The sequence below is a fragment of the Erinaceus europaeus genome, chromosome 13 (genome assembly GCF_950295315.1).
Source record: "Erinaceus europaeus chromosome 13, mEriEur2.1, whole genome shotgun sequence".
Lineage (NCBI taxonomy): Eukaryota > Metazoa > Chordata > Mammalia > Eulipotyphla > Erinaceidae > Erinaceus > Erinaceus europaeus.
In genome coordinates, this window is record NC_080174.1 from 83,702,366 (window position 1) to 83,719,312 (window position 16,947).

The window sequence follows — 16,947 nt, forward strand, 5'->3', positions numbered from 1 at the left end:
TAAGTAAACTTATCCATTTGCAAAGACAGAGGGATATCAACTGGTATGAAGGGCAGTGCCTCCCTTCAAGACACCGGGTTAAGTGCAGGTGGTATGAAGTGCAAGGACGTGCACAAGGATCAGGTTCGAGCCCCCAGCTCCCCACCTGCATGTTGCTTCACAAGCGGTGAAGCACGTCTACAGGTTTCTATGTTTCTCTCTCCCTCTCTGTCTCCCACTCCTCTCTTGATTTCTCTCTGTCCTACTCAATAATAAGTTTTTTAAAAATGGAGAAAATGGCCACCAGGAGCAGTGGATTCATAGTGCAGATACCAAGCCCCAACAATAACCCTGGAGGCAAAAAAAAAAGGAAGGAAGGGAGGAAGGAAGAAGAAAAAGAAAAGAAGTTGAAATCTGAATTAGAAGATTAAAATACATTCACAAAACCAACGGCAAGAGCAAGATAATAGCAGCTGAAAGCTTAGTAGAGCTTACCTTGTTCTAGGCATCAATCATGTGGTGTCCTCTACAAACACTAAAAATTCATAGATTTTATTTATTTATTTATGTTTACTGTTGTTGTTGGATAGGACAGAGAGAAATGGAGAGAGGAGGAGAAGACAGAGAGGGGAAGAGAAAGACAGACACCATCAGACCTGTTTCACCACCTATGAAAGCGACCCCCCTGCAAGTGGGGAGCCGGGGGCTCGAACTGAGATCCTTATGCTGGTCCTTGTGCTTTGCGCTATGTGTGCTTAACCTGCTACACTACTGAAAATCACCTTTTTCAAAAAATGGTAACCAAGTGGCTGGATGGTGGTGCATCTGGTTGAGCGCATATAGTACAATGTGCAAGAACCTGGGTTTGAGCTCCTAGTCCCCACCTGCAAGGGGAAAGCTTTGTGAGTGGTGAAGCAGTGCTGCAGGTGTCTGTCTCTCTCCCTCTCCAATTCCCCCTACCCTCTTGACTTCTGGCTGTCTCTGTCCAATCAAGATGGTAACCGAATTGTCTCCTGGACTTTATGAGAACTATAGTGCTTGTGAGGGGGTAGGGAAAGGGCACAGAATTTTGAGACAGTTTGGTGGCTTATATACACCATGGGTGAATGTGAAATTATGCCTTTGAAATTATACTATTTTGTAAAATACTGTTACGGGGGTAGGCAGGGGTGCAGCAGGTTAAACACACATAGTGCACACATAGTAGGAAGCACAAGGACCCATGCCAGGATCCCGGTTCGAGCCTCTGGCTCCCTACTTGCAGAGGGGTGTCTGCATAAGCAGTGAAGCAGGTCTGCAGATGTCTTTCTCTTTCCCTCACTATCTTCCCCTCCTCTCTCAATTTCTCTCTGTCTTATCCAATAAAATGGAAAAAATATGGCTACCAGGAACAGTGGATTTGTAGTGCCGGCAATGAGCCCCAGCGATCACCCTGGAGGCAAAATAATAATAATAATAATAATAATAATAATAAAAAAATACTTTGAAATTTAACAAAAAGAAAATCAAATCACCTTCTCCTTTCTTTCATCCAGAGTAAAGCAAAAGAGTTGCCGCTTTCTGCTGTCCGTTTTATGGAAGAATTGGGTGAATGCACCTTTGGAAAGATTTATAAAGGCCATCTGTATCTCCCAGGCATGGACCATGCTCAGCTGGTTGCCATAAAGACCTTGAAAGACTGTAATAATCCCCAGCAATGGACAGAATTCCAGCAGGAAGCCTCCCTGATAGCCGAGCTCCACCACCCCAATATTGTCTGCCTCCTAGGTGCCGTTACTCAGGAACAGCCTGTGTGTATGCTGTTTGAGTACATGAACCAAGGGGATCTCCACGAGTTCCTCATCATGCGATCCCCTCATTCCGATGTTGGCTGTAGCAGTGATGAAGACGGGACTGTAAAATCCAGTCTGGATCATGGCGATTTTCTGCACATTGCAATTCAGATAGCGGCTGGCATGGAATACCTATCAAGTCATTTCTTTGTCCACAAAGACCTTGCAGCCCGCAATATTTTAATTGGTGAGCAACTTCATGTCAAGATTTCAGACCTTGGGATCTCCAGAGAAATCTACTCAGCTGATTACTACAGGGTGCAGAGTAAGTCTTTGCTGCCCATTCGCTGGATGTCTCCGGAAGCCATCATGTATGGCAAATTCTCCTCTGATTCAGATATCTGGTCTTTCGGGGTCGTCTTATGGGAGATTTTCAGTTTTGGACTCCAGCCCTATTATGGATTCAGTAACCAGGAGGTCATCGAGATGGTTAGAAAACGGCAGCTATTGCCATGCTCTGAAGACTGCCCGCCCAGAATGTATAGCCTCATGACAGAGTGCTGGAATGAGATTCCTTCCAGGAGACCAAGATTTAAAGATATCCATGTCCGGCTTCGCTCCTGGGAAGGGCTCTCGAGTCACACAAGTTCTACTACTCCTTCTGGCGGCAATGCCACCACGCAGACAACCTCCCTCAGCGCCAGCCCGGTGAGTAATCTCAGTAACCCCAGATACCCTAACTATATGTTCCCAAGCCAAGGTATTACACCACAGGGCCAGATTGCTGGTTTCATTGGACCACCCATACCTCAGAACCAGAGATTCATACCCATTAATGGATACCCAATACCTCCCGGATACGCAGCATTTCCAGCTGCCCACTATCAGCCGACCGGTCCTCCCAGAGTGATCCAGCACTGCCCACCTCCCAAGAGTCGGTCCCCAAGCAGCGCCAGTGGGTCAACCAGCACTGGTCATGTGACTAGCTTGCCCTCGTCAGGATCCAATCAGGAAGCAAATATTCCTTTACTTCCACACATGTCAATTCCAAATCATCCCGGTGGAATGGGTATCACCGTTTTTGGCAACAAATCTCAAAAGCCCTACAAAATAGACTCAAAGCAATCATCTTTGCTAGGAGACTCTAATATTCATGGACATACTGAATCCATGATTTCTGCAGAACTGTAAGATGCATGACTTCTGTAAATGTGGTAAACAGGAAAAGTAGGACACCATAGGAAAGATTTCTATTCAAATGTTGTTGTTTTTTTATTAAAGGAAGGTTCTCATTTAGCAGACATTGCAAAAAGTATCTTCTGTGAAGTTTTAACTGTGTCTTACCAAGCAGGGCAGACACCAGCCAGGAAAAAAAGAAAACCAAAAAAAACCATTATGGGATTAACACTCCATCAACTTGCATGATATGCACTTGCATTGGTACTTCTGGTTTCAAATGCTGAAGACTACAAACCAATGCAAAGGAAAAAAGAACCTTGTGGTTAGATATCAAGCAATAAAGGAAAAGAAAATGGTGCTTTATACTCACCCCCAGTCACCGTAACAGGTCCCCAAGATGTATATACCATGGCATTTGTCTACCTGCTGTCTTTTCTTCAGGACACAAGTTCAGGAATTATATTGACTCATGCATGTAAGACTGTACATGTCTTTGTATGGAAGTGAGGAAATCAGTGAGGAAACTTCAGGCCAATTTGGAAATGAGCCATATGACAAGTATATGACACCCAAAAGCCTTTGACACAGTGGAGTTTCTGAAGAAGAAGGTGCAAAGTGTGCATCTCTGTGAATCTCCTCTGCTGATCGCCAAGACCTTTTTCATGTTGTGTTTACACAAACCCTTGAAATAACATGGGGTTTCTGATCATAAGGAGGCAAGGTGTGGATGCTGGAATCGGTGGTTGACCGTTCACTCCATTGCATTGGAAATGAGACACCAAAGACCAAAGGAAGCTCAGTGGGGAAGAAAAAAGAAAAAGAAAGAAAAGTTCTCCGTCTAGACCAGCATCCATGAGAAGGAGACACATGGGTTCAATTGGGATAGCCTCAGAGGACCTTCCCTGGACTAGTAGCAATGTAGAGGTGGTGTTCAGATGATCACAATAGTGCTTGCAACCTCCTATGTAGGACTTGTCCAAGGAGGAGAGGAGCTCTCCAGTGGCTGGGTCTGTGACTCTGGGGCAGCAGGTACCTCTGTGACACTAAAACCTAGTTCATTGCTCTCATTTTTTTTCCTGACCTGGAAATGTTCACAGATTTTATTCCACCACCATGATTTATGGCAATTTATTCATAAAGTTAGTTAATATCCAAAGATTATGAGTTCTATCTCGTGAAATACTTCAATGTGTATTTTTAAAACGTAAGTACTGGGTTCTCACTTCAAAATTTGTCGAGTTGAATTATTTAAGGTGGTAAATAGAAGCAACAGAATCAACTTTTTTTTTTTTAGTTAGAGGGAGGTATCAAAATGTGCATCTCATACCATTTACCTACTTTTTTTTTTTTTTAGCCAGGTTTAAAATTCTTATGAATTTCAAGTTCTATATAGAAAGGAATTTTTATAATTTTCTCTTGTTACAGAAGGAAAAAAAAGAACACTCCTCTATTCTAAGAACAATGTCTCAGTCTGTTTATTTTAGAGTTAGAGAATTATAAAGAGACTTATAGGATATAAAGTAATTCCTGTAAATGATACTGGATGAGGAGAGTGTAAATTAGAAGGACATTGATATTTCAGGTTTTAAAGACACAATTAGAGTGTAAATCAATGAAATATGTTTACCAAAATGTTTTGTGATTTTCCCAAATAGTGAATCTTCAGACAACAGACATGAACTTAATGGCACTGTGAACTCAAAGTATTAGGCTGTATCCAAACTTAATGGCAGATAAATTAAGACATATTTTTTGTGGTATAAATAAGCTGAATCAGAACTTACATTTCTTATCTTTAGGCAGAGGAGAATATTTGTATCCTTTTGTTGCTATGCAACTATTTAATGATGAAGATTCCAACCACAATTTTGTATATCATACGACAATCAATTATTTTCCAAGAATATTTATTATTTTTAACTAAACACAACTTCAGTGAATCTGAGTTTTTCTAGAACTCCCTTAAAGGGAAATTAGCATTCCATGAGCCAGTGAAGTACCTACTCTGGAAAAATGTTACTATGGTTAAATAATATTCAAGCTAGTTTTTTATAAAGAACTTTAACATTTATTTTGAAACATTCTATAATTACTGGTCATTCAAGTAAGCAGACTGAATTTCAGAACCACTTGTTATAGTATATTTTGTAATAGCGCTGTGATTCTTCATAACACAGTTCCTTTTTGTATTAAAATTGTATTTTTTCACAAACTGAAAAGTATCTTTTGCTTTCTTGGTAATGTTTTGTAAGATGACTTTATTTTCAGATCTTTTCTTTTTTGCACAAAACTGTTTATGGTTTGTATCACAGAAGTGAAAATATATCTCTGTGTTTTTATATCTGGTCTGTTTCCTTTGTTTTTAAACTCAATATAGTTTTTTTTTTCTCGCTTCATATATATAGTGGCAATATTCAGATATATCACCCTGCCATCTTTTCTTATTTTCACTGCATGCATTTAATCACTGTATTACTTAATGTTTGGTCTATTGTTGTGGGCATTTCATATTGAACAAGCATTGACTTGTAATGGCAGAAAGGCTGTTTGAGAGTGAGGCTATTTGTATTTCACACACCAGAGATGATATTAAACACTGATTATTTTATGCTGCTGTTCATTAAAAATGTTTACCCTACAATATCATTTCCTGAATATTGCTACAGTAAGGTATTTGGGAATTTTAATAGTATTTCTGCTTATGAATGACATCCGATTAGTGTTTATCAGAATTCCTAATTACTGCAATTCATAAAAACTATTTTAATTACAATTTTAAAACAGATTTGAGCACTCTTTTACTTAACTGGAAGGGGAAATACCAGTTATTTCATGGTCATATGCTATTTACCTATGTAGGGCAATATTTTAATTTTTTAAATAAAATAGTCCATTGAATAATTACAATCAAACCAACTACAGAAGTGAGTTTTAAAAACTGCATCCTTTTCTGCCTTGACGTCGCCATGTGAGCATAGATACCAAAAAATCATGTCTTAAAACTCTAAAAAAGAAAAACCTATCTTACAGTGTTTCTCTCAGATTCCAGCCACACAGATAAAATAAATGTGGCCATTTGTTGTCACAGCTTATCTTTATGAGCATATTTGTCGTCCCCCCACCCAAAAAAAAAAAAAAAAAAGAAGAAAGAAAAGAGTTCCCCCATCTGGCAATTAATACACACTGTCAAGGAAAATGAGCATCATTATGAAAGTTCAAAGAACTTGTCCATTTCTGCTGTTTAATACGAAAGAGAATACAATAAAACCTTCAGGGTCGTACCCATCTGTTTTAGGTACAATTCTTGTCACCACCTCAGCAATCAAATTCAATAAAGTAATCACTTCACATGGCAGTGAAATCCATGTCAGGTTGAGTTTCTCCCTCACTGAACACTTCAATCTGACCTCACGGCTACTTCCTTCCTGTATCTCTCCAGCCCGCACCCTACCCCGCACACGCATGCACGCACATACTTGACCGCCATCTTTAATCCCTTCTGCTATGTGACTTGGGCCTTGCCCTTAGTTTCTTAATCAGCAACATCTGCAAGTTTGCAGTACTTAACACTATTTTGTTTAATAAACCATGAAATACTGAGTAAAGAGGTTCTCTGCTAGCTACATAGCTTCAAAGTGTGATTACCTATCCCAGAGCTTCCCGAGGTGTGGCTGGTAAACCAGAGGTCCCAAGAACTTAACAAAAATGCAAAAGTCTGGGGCCCTGCTTTAGGGTACTGGACTGGAGATTCAGCATTTGGGGTGCAGTAGTTCACGCTCTCACACTTCCTATATTCTAAGGGTTGAGAAGCACAGAACTATCTTAAAGTTCATTAGAAATCATCCAACACTTAAATTGTGTTTGCATTAACCATTTGAGCACTGATTCCCCCCCACACACACACACACACACGTTTTTTGTTTGCATTCTCTTGTTCACTTGGGTAGAGAACTTACAGCACTTAACTTTTGTCAAGAATATATTCCTGAGCTAGTTCACCCATGACCCACATTCTCAAAGTGACCAAAAGCTTTTTTCTGTCACATAAACAAACAAGGTCAAAGCACTTAGGTTCTTTTCTGTAACTTGCTTACATTGATTAACACAACTTAAAAAGAAAAACACTCGGGAGTTGGGCTGTAGCGCAGCGGGTTAAGCGCAGGTGGCGCAAAGCACAAGGACCGGCATAAGGATCCCGGTTCGAACCCCGGCTCCCCACCTGCAGGGGAGTCGCTTCACAGGCGGTGAAGCAGGTCTGCAGGTGTCTATCTTTCTCTCCTCCTCTCTGTCTTCCCCTCCTCTCTCCATTTCTCTCTGTCTTATCCAACAACGACGACAACAATAATAACTACAACAGTAAAACAACAAGGGTAACAAAAGGGAATAAATAAATAATAAAATAAATATTTAAAAAAAAAAAAAAAAGAAAAAAAGAAAAACACTCTTCCGTGTTGCAACTTACTAAAAGTGGAGACCCAGAAAAAGCTGGTTTTAGGAGGAGGAAAGGGTCAACTCTGAGTAAAGATAAAGGAGATGCAGCTGCGGAATCTCACCTGCGCTCAGGGGATGCTGGGTGCATCCATCTACCGGTGTGGCTCAGTCCCCAGCTGAAGTCCCTCCTGCCCGCTCACTGACTGCAAGGGTATCTCTACTCAGGCTGTGCCTCAGAGAACCGAGACTCCAAAGGGAGGAAGCCAAAAGGGAGTCCAGGAAGGTGCTAGAGGTAAGGCTCAAATTTGTTATTACTATACAGACCATTGTTTTCAGTGAATAGTCCAAATGCTTAAAAAAAAAAAAAAAAAGCAAAGTACAACAGTATAGGCAGAAAAAGCAAGAGAACACATCCACACAGAGGAAAATGATTGCAATGATGGTATGAGGACACCTGAAGATTGTTACCATGAAGGGAAGGGGAGGGGAGGGGAGGGGAGGGGAGGGGAGAAAATAAAAAAAAAGTATAGAACACTCAATTCACAGAGGAAGGTGAGACTTAGTGGCTATCAAAACATTCACGGTCAATTCAGTTCTCCGGAAAAATAAGGTTGGAAAAGCTTAGAAATACAGACATACAGGGAGATGGTCTGCCTACATAGTGATGACTTAGCAGTATATTATTTAGGTATTCACAAGTGAGTATGTAACATTTACTGACAGGTTCTTACACAGTGCTTCTCCATACTGAGGTGACTGTAAATACTCTCATTCCACAAATGGCCTAAGAGAAAGAGCCCTCTTTAAAATTATATGCAGAGGGAGTCGGGCGGTAGTGCAGCAGGTTAAGTGCAGGTGGCGCAAAGCACAAGGACTGGTGTAAGGATCCCGGGTTTGAGCCCCCCGGCTCCCCACCTGCAGGGGAGTCGCTTCACAGATGGTGAAGCAGGTCTGTAGGTCTCTTTCTCTCCCCCTCTGTGTCTTCCCCTCCTGTCTCTATTTCTCTCTGTCCTATCCAACAACGAAATCAATAACAATAACTACAACAACAATAAAAACAAGGGCAACAAAAAGGAAAATAAATATAAATTTTTTTTAAAAAAATTTTTTAATTAGATGCAGAAGCCAGGCCTTGGCCCATCCAGTTGAGCACACAGTTATCATGTGCAAGGACCCAGGGCCAAGCCCCGGGTCCCAACTTGAACAGGGCGAAGCAGTGCTGCAGGTGTGTTTCTCTCCTTTCCTATTTCCCCCTACCCTCTCAATTTCTCTCTAACCAAAATGTGTAAATAATATATTTGAAATAAATAAAATTAGGACCTGGGTGGTGGTGCACCTGTTTGAGCGCTCAAGTTACAGTGCATATGGACCCAGATTCAAGCCACCAGTCCCCACCTGCAGGGGGGAAGCTTCATAAGGGATGAAGACCTACAATACTTTGCAGATCTCTCTCTCACTCGCTCCCCTTCCATCTCCATCTTTCCCTTCCTTCTCAACTTCTCTCTCTCTCTGAAATAAATAAAATACATTTTTAAATAATAAAATAAAATAAAATTAGATGTGAATAAGGAAAGTAGTTCAATGTTAGAATGTACGTACCCCTTGCATGGGCAAGACCCTGGGTTCAATCCCTAGCACCATGTATGAGATATCAGGACGTGTGGTGTGTACTTTTCAACAGCGCTGGCCCAAGAGTTGGATGACCCTGAGAACATGGGCAATCTATTTCCATACCCAGAAGTGGGGAAAATGTAGCATAGAGGCTATAAGTAAAGGTTCTAATGTCAAGTTACCTGGAATTGAATCTCAGCTTCACCCCTTGGCAGTTGCATGGATTTATTCAGTAGAAAAAGAACTAAATTTCTCTTTTTTTAAAAAAAAAATTTTATTTATTTATTCCCTTTTGTTGCCCTTGTTGTTTTATTGTTGATGTCGTTGTTTTTGGATAGGACAGAGAGAAATGGAGAGAGGAGTGGAAGACAGAGAGACGGAAAGAAAGACAGACACCTGCAGACCTGCTTCACTGCCTGTGAAGCGACGCCCCTGCAGGTGGGGAGCCAGGGGCTCGAACCAGGATCCTTAAGCCGGTCCTTGTACTTTGCACCACCTGCACTTAACCCGCTGTGCTACCGCCCAACTCCCTAAATTTCTCTTTCTTCATCTGAAAAATATCTCCTTTATTGAATGATGCTCATTCAAGCTAATAAATGAGCTTTGTGTAAGCTGCAAAGAAAGTGCTTCACAGGTGGCGCAAAGCACAAGGACCGGCATAAGGATCCTGGTTCGAACCCCGGCTCCCCACCTGCAGGGGAGTCGCTTCACAGGTGGTGAAGCAGGTCTGCAGGTGTCTGTCTTTCTCTCCTCCTCTCTGTCTTCCCCTCCTCTCTCCATTTCTCTCTGTCCTATCCAACAACGACAACAACAATAATAATTACAACAATAAAACAACAAGGGAAACAAAAGGGAATAAATAAATTTTTTAAAAAGTGCTTCACACAAAATTCCAAAATATATAGTCCACATAATTTTATAAATTTTCTTTACATCTTTCATATTTATATGAATATTTAATATATATATATGTACAGATCTATGATGAAATATCTGTCACACACATAGCAGGTACTGAGAAAGTGGTGTTCCTGCTATTACTGTTATACAGTGTTTTAAATAATTTTTATAAAGGGATGTACTGCTTTCTAATTTTGTCAGATGTTTAGAGCACAAAATACTCTACTTGATCATGCATCTCTCATAATGTGGAGCCAGTGCTGGTGCCTGTGAGGCAGGCATGGGCTTAGCCCCTCAATACTTTGCATCATCCCTCCTCAAACCACCCCTAATAAATATACACTAAGTAAAAACAGCTTCAAGATGCATCCCTAAGGGGCCAGGTGGTGGCGCACCTGGTCAAGTGCACACATTACAGAGCACAAAGGACTCGGGTTCAAGCCCTGGTCCCCACCTACAGGGGGAAAGCGTCACAAGTGGTGAAGCAGGGTTGCAAGTGTGTCTCTCTGTCTCTTTCCCTGTCTCCCTCTCCCCTCTGAATTTCTCTTTGTCTCTATCCAATAAAAAATAAAATAAATAGGGTCCCGGGCGGTAGCGCACTGGATTAAGTGCACATGGTGCTAAGCGCACTGACTAGTGTAAGGATCCGGGTTTGAGCCCCCTGCTCCCCCCCCCCACTGCGGGGGGGTCACTTCACAAGCTGTGAAGCAGGTCTGCAGGTGTCTGTCTTTCTCTCCTTCTCTCTGTCTTTTCTTTTCTTTTTTCTTCTTTCCTTTTCTTTTTTGCCTCCAGGGTTATTGTTGGGGCTTGGTGCCTGCACCATGAATCCACTGTTCCTGGAGGCTATTTCCCCCCCCCTTTGTTACCCTTGTTGTTTAACGTTGTTGTGATTATTATTGTTGTTACTGATGTTGTTGCATGTAGGAAATTGGGCCCCACCCTGAGGGTGTTTGGGTTTTTTTTTTTATATTTATTTTATTTATTCCCTATTGTTGCCCTTGCTGTTTTATTGTTGTAGTTATTATTGTTGTCGTTGTTGGATAGGACAGAGAGAAATGGAGAGAGGAGGGGAAGACAGAGAGGGGGAGAGAAAGCTAGACACCTGCAGACCTGCTTCACCTCTTATGAAGCGACTCCCCTGCAGGTGGGGAGCCGGGGTTCGAACCGGGATCCTTATGCCGGTCCTTGTGCTTTGCGCCACCTGCGCTTAACCCGCTGCGCTACAGCCGGACTCCCGGGTTTTTTTGTTTGCTTGTTTGCCTCGAGGGTTATCGCTGGGACTCCTTACCTGCAGTACGAATCCACTGCTTTTGTCAGCCATTTTTTTCCATTTTGTTGTTGTTATTGTTGCTGTTGTTGTTGAATAGAAACAACAGTGAGAAATTGAGAGAGGAGGGGAAGACAGAGGGAGAGAAAGATAGACACTTGCAGACCTGCTTCACCGCCTGTGAAGTGCCCTCCCCCACTGCAGGTGGAGAGGCTGGAACTGGGTCCTTGGGCCTGTCCTTGCGCTTCGTGCCATGTGCGCTTAACCCTGTACACCACCGCCCAAACCCAGGTCTTTTAAACATGGTGAAATATGCTATCAGGTGATCTATCTCCAGGCTCTAGAATTATTATTATTCTTTCAGCAACAATATCTCCCTTGCCCGCCCTGACGCAACACACATACTTAACAGTCATAGTTGTACTTGGATATTGTTGATGTAATATTTCTCAAAAATTGGTGTTGTCATGTAGGGAGGAAGAATGGAAGGAGCTTTGATTCTCCTAAAACATTTCAGCACCTGTAAAGCAGTCAGGCACTGCATTCTTTCATAAACATCCCTAACACATTTTTTCTTCTTTTTTTTATATTTATTTATTTAGTCCCTTTTTTGTTGCCCTTGTTGTTTTATTGTTGTAGCTACTATTATTGACATCATTGTTGTTGGATAGGACAGAGAGAAAAGGAGAGAGGAGGGGAAGACAAAGAGGGAGAGAAAGATAGACACCTGCAGACCTGCTTCACCGCCTGAGAAGCGACTCCTCTGCAGGTGGGGAGCCAGGAGCTCCAACTGGGATCTTTATGCCGGTCCTTGTGCTTTGTGCCATGTGCACTTAACCCGCTGCGCTACTGCCCAACTCCCCCTAATACCATTTCTTAAAGGAATCCTGAACATTATGCTTTAGAATTTTGGTTATGGCTTTGGGACACCAGCTAAGAAAACACTTAAGCACCAAAGTGGACTCCTCTAAACACCAACCACCAAAAACAAAGTAAGCCAAGTTCTGAACAAGTTGCATGTACAGTTTCCACCCTGAAACAATCCATGAGGTCCTCTAGAGGATGAACAACTGTACCAGTTTACGAGGAACAATCCCAATATGAGCTCTAGAAGGTCCCCCACTCAGGAAAAGTTCTCAGTCCTAGGCCAGCCTGGTCTGCTCACCACAGACATGGTGACATAAAATCCAGCATGGATTGATTCCAAGTCTCTCCTGAAGGTGACATAAATAAGATTTCAATGTGAACAAGTGGCCCCTCTATCTCAAGTGTCTTACAGAGAAGTAGACTGACTTATTGTGTAATTAACATAATTTTTTTGATGTGGAGAAAGCCTTCAACCTTAACTTTTCAATCAGGGGGTCCAAGCATTCCATTGAGCCTTCGTTTTTATAAGAGTAAATAAAAAATTTTCAACTGAGAAATTTCAGGAATTCAAGTCACTGAACTATATGCTACCCACCTCTGTTCTTCCTGTTTGATCTTTGAAGATTAGCATTTCAGTGTTTTTCATGACATCTATATTGAGGAAGGGATATAAGATTATTAAAAGCAGAAGAAGTCAATATTGGCAACACACATCAAAAGGTCTTCGAGACAAAGAAAAGATCATATGATTCGAAACCAGAGTTACTAGAAGCATGTGGGCTGCACTTCATTTTCTAGTTAGCAGTGTAACAGACGTCAAAGCATGATTTAAAACACTTCTCACAGCAGAGCTGACATTTGGCGATCTTGCTCTGGAGGATGGGGGTTCAAATCCAAACGAGGTTAACACTTCGTACCAGTACATATTCCTGCCGGATGAGAAAAACAGCCTTTTCGTTCAAGTAAAATGAAAACATCTGTTCAAGTCCTGAGGGGAAGGATTGTTTGGAGGAGGAGGGGGAAGGGATGACCGTGCGTTGAAGAACTTCTGCACTGCTAAATAATTACACCATCCATTGACCTGAGTCTGTTCTAGTCTTCATTTGACAGGATGCCCGCCTGACTCGTTTTATCCCAAAACCTGTCTAGTGCCCCTTATGCTAATATAGGGTAACTGCTTTCAGTTTATTTACACCTTAAGTAGGATAAACCCAGCTACTTAAGTGACTGAACCTTTGCATCGTAACTTGTCTTGGTCAGCAATTGTGCACTTTAGATAAGAAGTTGCTTTGGTTTTGTTTCCAAGTTTATTTTATCTCTTTGTTTGTTTGTTTATATTGAGAGAGACCAGACCACAACTCCTCTGTTTGATGCAGAATTGTGACTCAAATCCAGGACCTCCTATAGGCCAAGCATGTATCTGACCACTGAGCTACATCTCCAGCTCTCTATTTGTTATTTACAGCTAGATGACAAAGCACCGCAAATCTAATATTTTCAAGCAATACCCACTGGGCAATTAACACTTCTAGCAATCGATCTGGACATGATATGACTTAATGCTCTTTGGGATTTTTTTGTTTGTTTGTTTTGTTTTTTGCCTCCAGGGTTATTGCTGGGGCTCGGTGCCTGCACTATACAAAATTCACAGCTCCTGGAGGCCATTTTTTCCGTTTTGTTGCCCTTGTTGTTTATTGTTATCATTGTAGTTGGATTGGAGAGAAATGGAGAGGGGAAGGGAAGACAGAGAGGAGGAGAGAAAGATAAGACACCTGCAGACCTGCTTTACCGCTTGTGAAGCAACCCCCCTTCAGGTGGGGATCTGGGGCTTGAACCAGGATCCTTGCTCTGGTCTTTGTGTTTTGTGCCATGTGGGCTTAACCTACTGCACTACCGCCAGGCCCCAATGTTGGGCATTATGCCAGCTCCCCTGCATCGTTGATACTATGGTCTATTTACATAATCATTGTTTTGCCTGAGACCCACCTTGCCTGCAGGGTATTGGGTAATTCCCCTGGTTAGAAGCTTCACAACAGCTGCTACGGAAGCTTTCTACCTTCATGTTCTTTTCTCTACCCCATCTCCTAGCCATTTCCTTTTCCCACTTGCCACTTCTGGTTAAAGATACATATAAAGGCGTTGTCTCTGATCAATAAAGGCATGGCATTACGTTCCTGCTCCACCACAAGTTCCTCGTCTGTCTCTCTCTCCGGTGAAGCTAGCCCAGCACCCCGACTTAATGCTCTTTGCATTAAGTAACACATCGATATCATAAATTTAAAAAAGAATCTTTTATTTCATCCACTTTTTTCATCTTAATGTAATTTCCCCTGAAACAAAAATCTGAACAGAAAGCAAAAGACTCTGCCTTTACTCTCACAGCATTCCCCCATCAGAGGGAAGAAGAGGAATCACAGGAACACCAAAATATTGTCGAGACACCTAGTTAAGATTCCCAAATTGGGTTCCATCTCTTTCCAACAAGGCACCTTTTTCTTCAGTTTCATCTCTCATTCCCAGTCCTGCATTAATCCTGAAAATCTTATTGGTTGTACAAGAGAACTAGATTGATTCTACATCTCATCCTCATTCATGTCTTAGTAGAAGAAAAAAAAAACATTTTTTCCTATTCCATTTATGACTCAGAATTAAGTCATTTTATTGTCCAAGATGAGTAAAGTTAATATATTTCTGGACTTTCTAAGCTAAAATTCTGGGACGTGAAACTGAAACGGGCCGTAGGAAGCTTCCATCCAGTGTTCACTGTTAAATTTTGCTTCCAACTGTACCCATTAGAAACTGAGGCCGACACAGGAAATAGATGAAGTTCAAGTATTTATTTCACACAAGCACATAGAAGAGTCAGTAAAAAGACACAGACATACACAGGTAAAGACATGGGCACACAGGGGCCTCAGCTGAGACCTAGACACACGGAGGGGTGAGGGGGGTTGAGAGGGGCAGCTCAGCTGAGGGTCCACAAGCCGGAAGGCCAAAATAGCTCAGTAGCTTCTGGCTCTGAGCCCTTTAAACTACGTGTTTTATTTTGTTTTTTATATTTGTTTATTTCCTTTTGGTGCCCTTGTTGTTTTATTGTTGTAGTTATTATTGTTGTTATTGATGTCGTCATCGTTGGATAGGACAGAGAGAAATGGGGAGAGGAAGGGAAGACAGAGAGAGGGAGAGAAAGACACCTGCAGACCTGCTTCACCACCTGTGAAGCGACTTCCCTGGAGGTGGGGACCGGGGTCTGGAACCGGGATCATTATTCCGGTCCTTGCGCTTTGCACATGTGCTTAACCCACTGCGCTACCACCCAACTCCCTAACCTACGGGTTTTTATAACAGTCTGGGAAGGGGGGGGTAGTCACTCTCATCTAAGGAGGCAGAGGGGCGTTGTGTAAGTAGAGGATACTTTCTACACCCTTATCTAAGGTATACATTTACACTCTATTTTATGGCACCAAAAGCAGCAAATAGAATGGGTTAATTTCAAAATTTCAGACTTTTAAATTTAAACATGACCACTTTTTCTGCAATGTCACTTCAGTGTGCTAGGCTAGTTGTTATCAGGGAGCAGCCAGCTGGTCTTAGGCAGTTCTTGAGAGGCTAGATTTTTTTGCCTGTCATAATTCTATGGCTATTAAGTGCTTTTCAACTGAGAACTTCTGAAATGGAAAACTTAATGTAACTCACTTTCTCACATTCACCACAATGCATTTGCACATAGAAATGAGAGCCTGGGTGGGGGGGTTAGCATAATAGTTATGCAAAGAGACACTCATGCCTGAGGCTCCAAAGTCCCAGGTTCAATCCCCATACCACCATAAGCCAGAGCTGAGCAGTGCTCTGGTGTTTCTCTCTGTGTCTCTCTAAAAATAAAGTAAATAAATATTATTTTTTAAAAAAAGGAAGAAAGAAAGAAATGAGAACCTGACAGTGCTGCTTAGAAGCTTGCAGTGCCTTCCTTACTACATCAAATAAAAACCAAATCTCCCACTATGTAAGGCTTACTTCAGTCACATCTTCCCCATGTTGTCTCAGGCCTTCCTTGACTTTCTTTTCTTTTATTTTTTAAATAATATACTTGTCTATTTTTAATAGATAGAAGAGAAATTGAAAGGAGATGGGGTAACACGGAAGGGGAAAATAAGGAGGACACGCACAGCACCCATGCAGCTTCTCCCCTGCAGGTGGAAACCAGGGAGGGACTTGAACCCAGATCCCAGTGCATGGTAACATGTGCACTCAACTGAGTATGCCAGTGCTTGGCCTGCTACACACCTTAAAATCTAAAATTATAAATATTACAATACAGGGACCGGGTGGTGGCACACCTGGTTGAACGCACATGTTACAGTGCACAAGGACCTAGGCTCGAGACCATCGTCCCCACTTGCGGGGGGGAAAGCTTTGCGAGTGGTGAAGCAGGGGTGCAAGTGTTTTTTTTTTGTTTGTTTTGTTTTGTTTTTTACCAGAGCACTGCTCAGCTCTGGCTTATGGTGGTGCGGGGGATTGAACCTGGGACTTTGGAGCCTCAGGCATGAAAGTCTCTTTGCATAAGCATTATGCTATCTACCACTACCCCTCTCTTCCCCCATCTCCCCCTCCCCTCTCAATTTCTGTTTCTTTTCTTTCTTTTTTTTTTTTTTTTTGGCCTCCAGGGTTATTGCTGGTGGCTGCACCATGAATCCACTGAATCCACTGCTCCTGGAGGCTAGATGTTCCCCCTTTTGTTGCCCTTGTTTTTTTTTTTTTATTGTTGTTGCGGTCTTTATTATTCTTGTCGTTGTTGGATAGGACAGAGAGAAATGGAGAGAGGAGGGGAAGACAGAGAGGGGGAGAGAAAGACAGACACCTGCAGACCTACTTCACCATCTGTGAAGCGACTCCCCTGCAGGTGGAGAGCCAGGGGCTCAAACCATGATCCTTAGGCCAGTC

At 42.1% G+C, this 16,947-nt stretch overlaps 1 protein-coding gene across 2 annotated transcripts in view; it reads left to right on the plus strand.

Moving 5' to 3' along the window:
* Positions 1–5,568, plus strand: part of ROR1 (receptor tyrosine kinase like orphan receptor 1) — a 467,044-nt gene extending 461,476 nt beyond the window's left edge. For both annotated transcript variants that reach the window (XM_060206339.1, XM_060206338.1), the window contains one exon: positions 1,515–5,568. In XM_060206339.1, the coding sequence (XP_060062322.1) occupies positions 1,515–2,942 (1,428 nt within the window). In that variant the 3' untranslated portion in view covers positions 2,943–5,568. The remainder of the gene's footprint in view (positions 1–1,514) is intronic.
* The last annotated feature ends 11,379 nt before the right edge of the window (positions 5,569–16,947 follow it).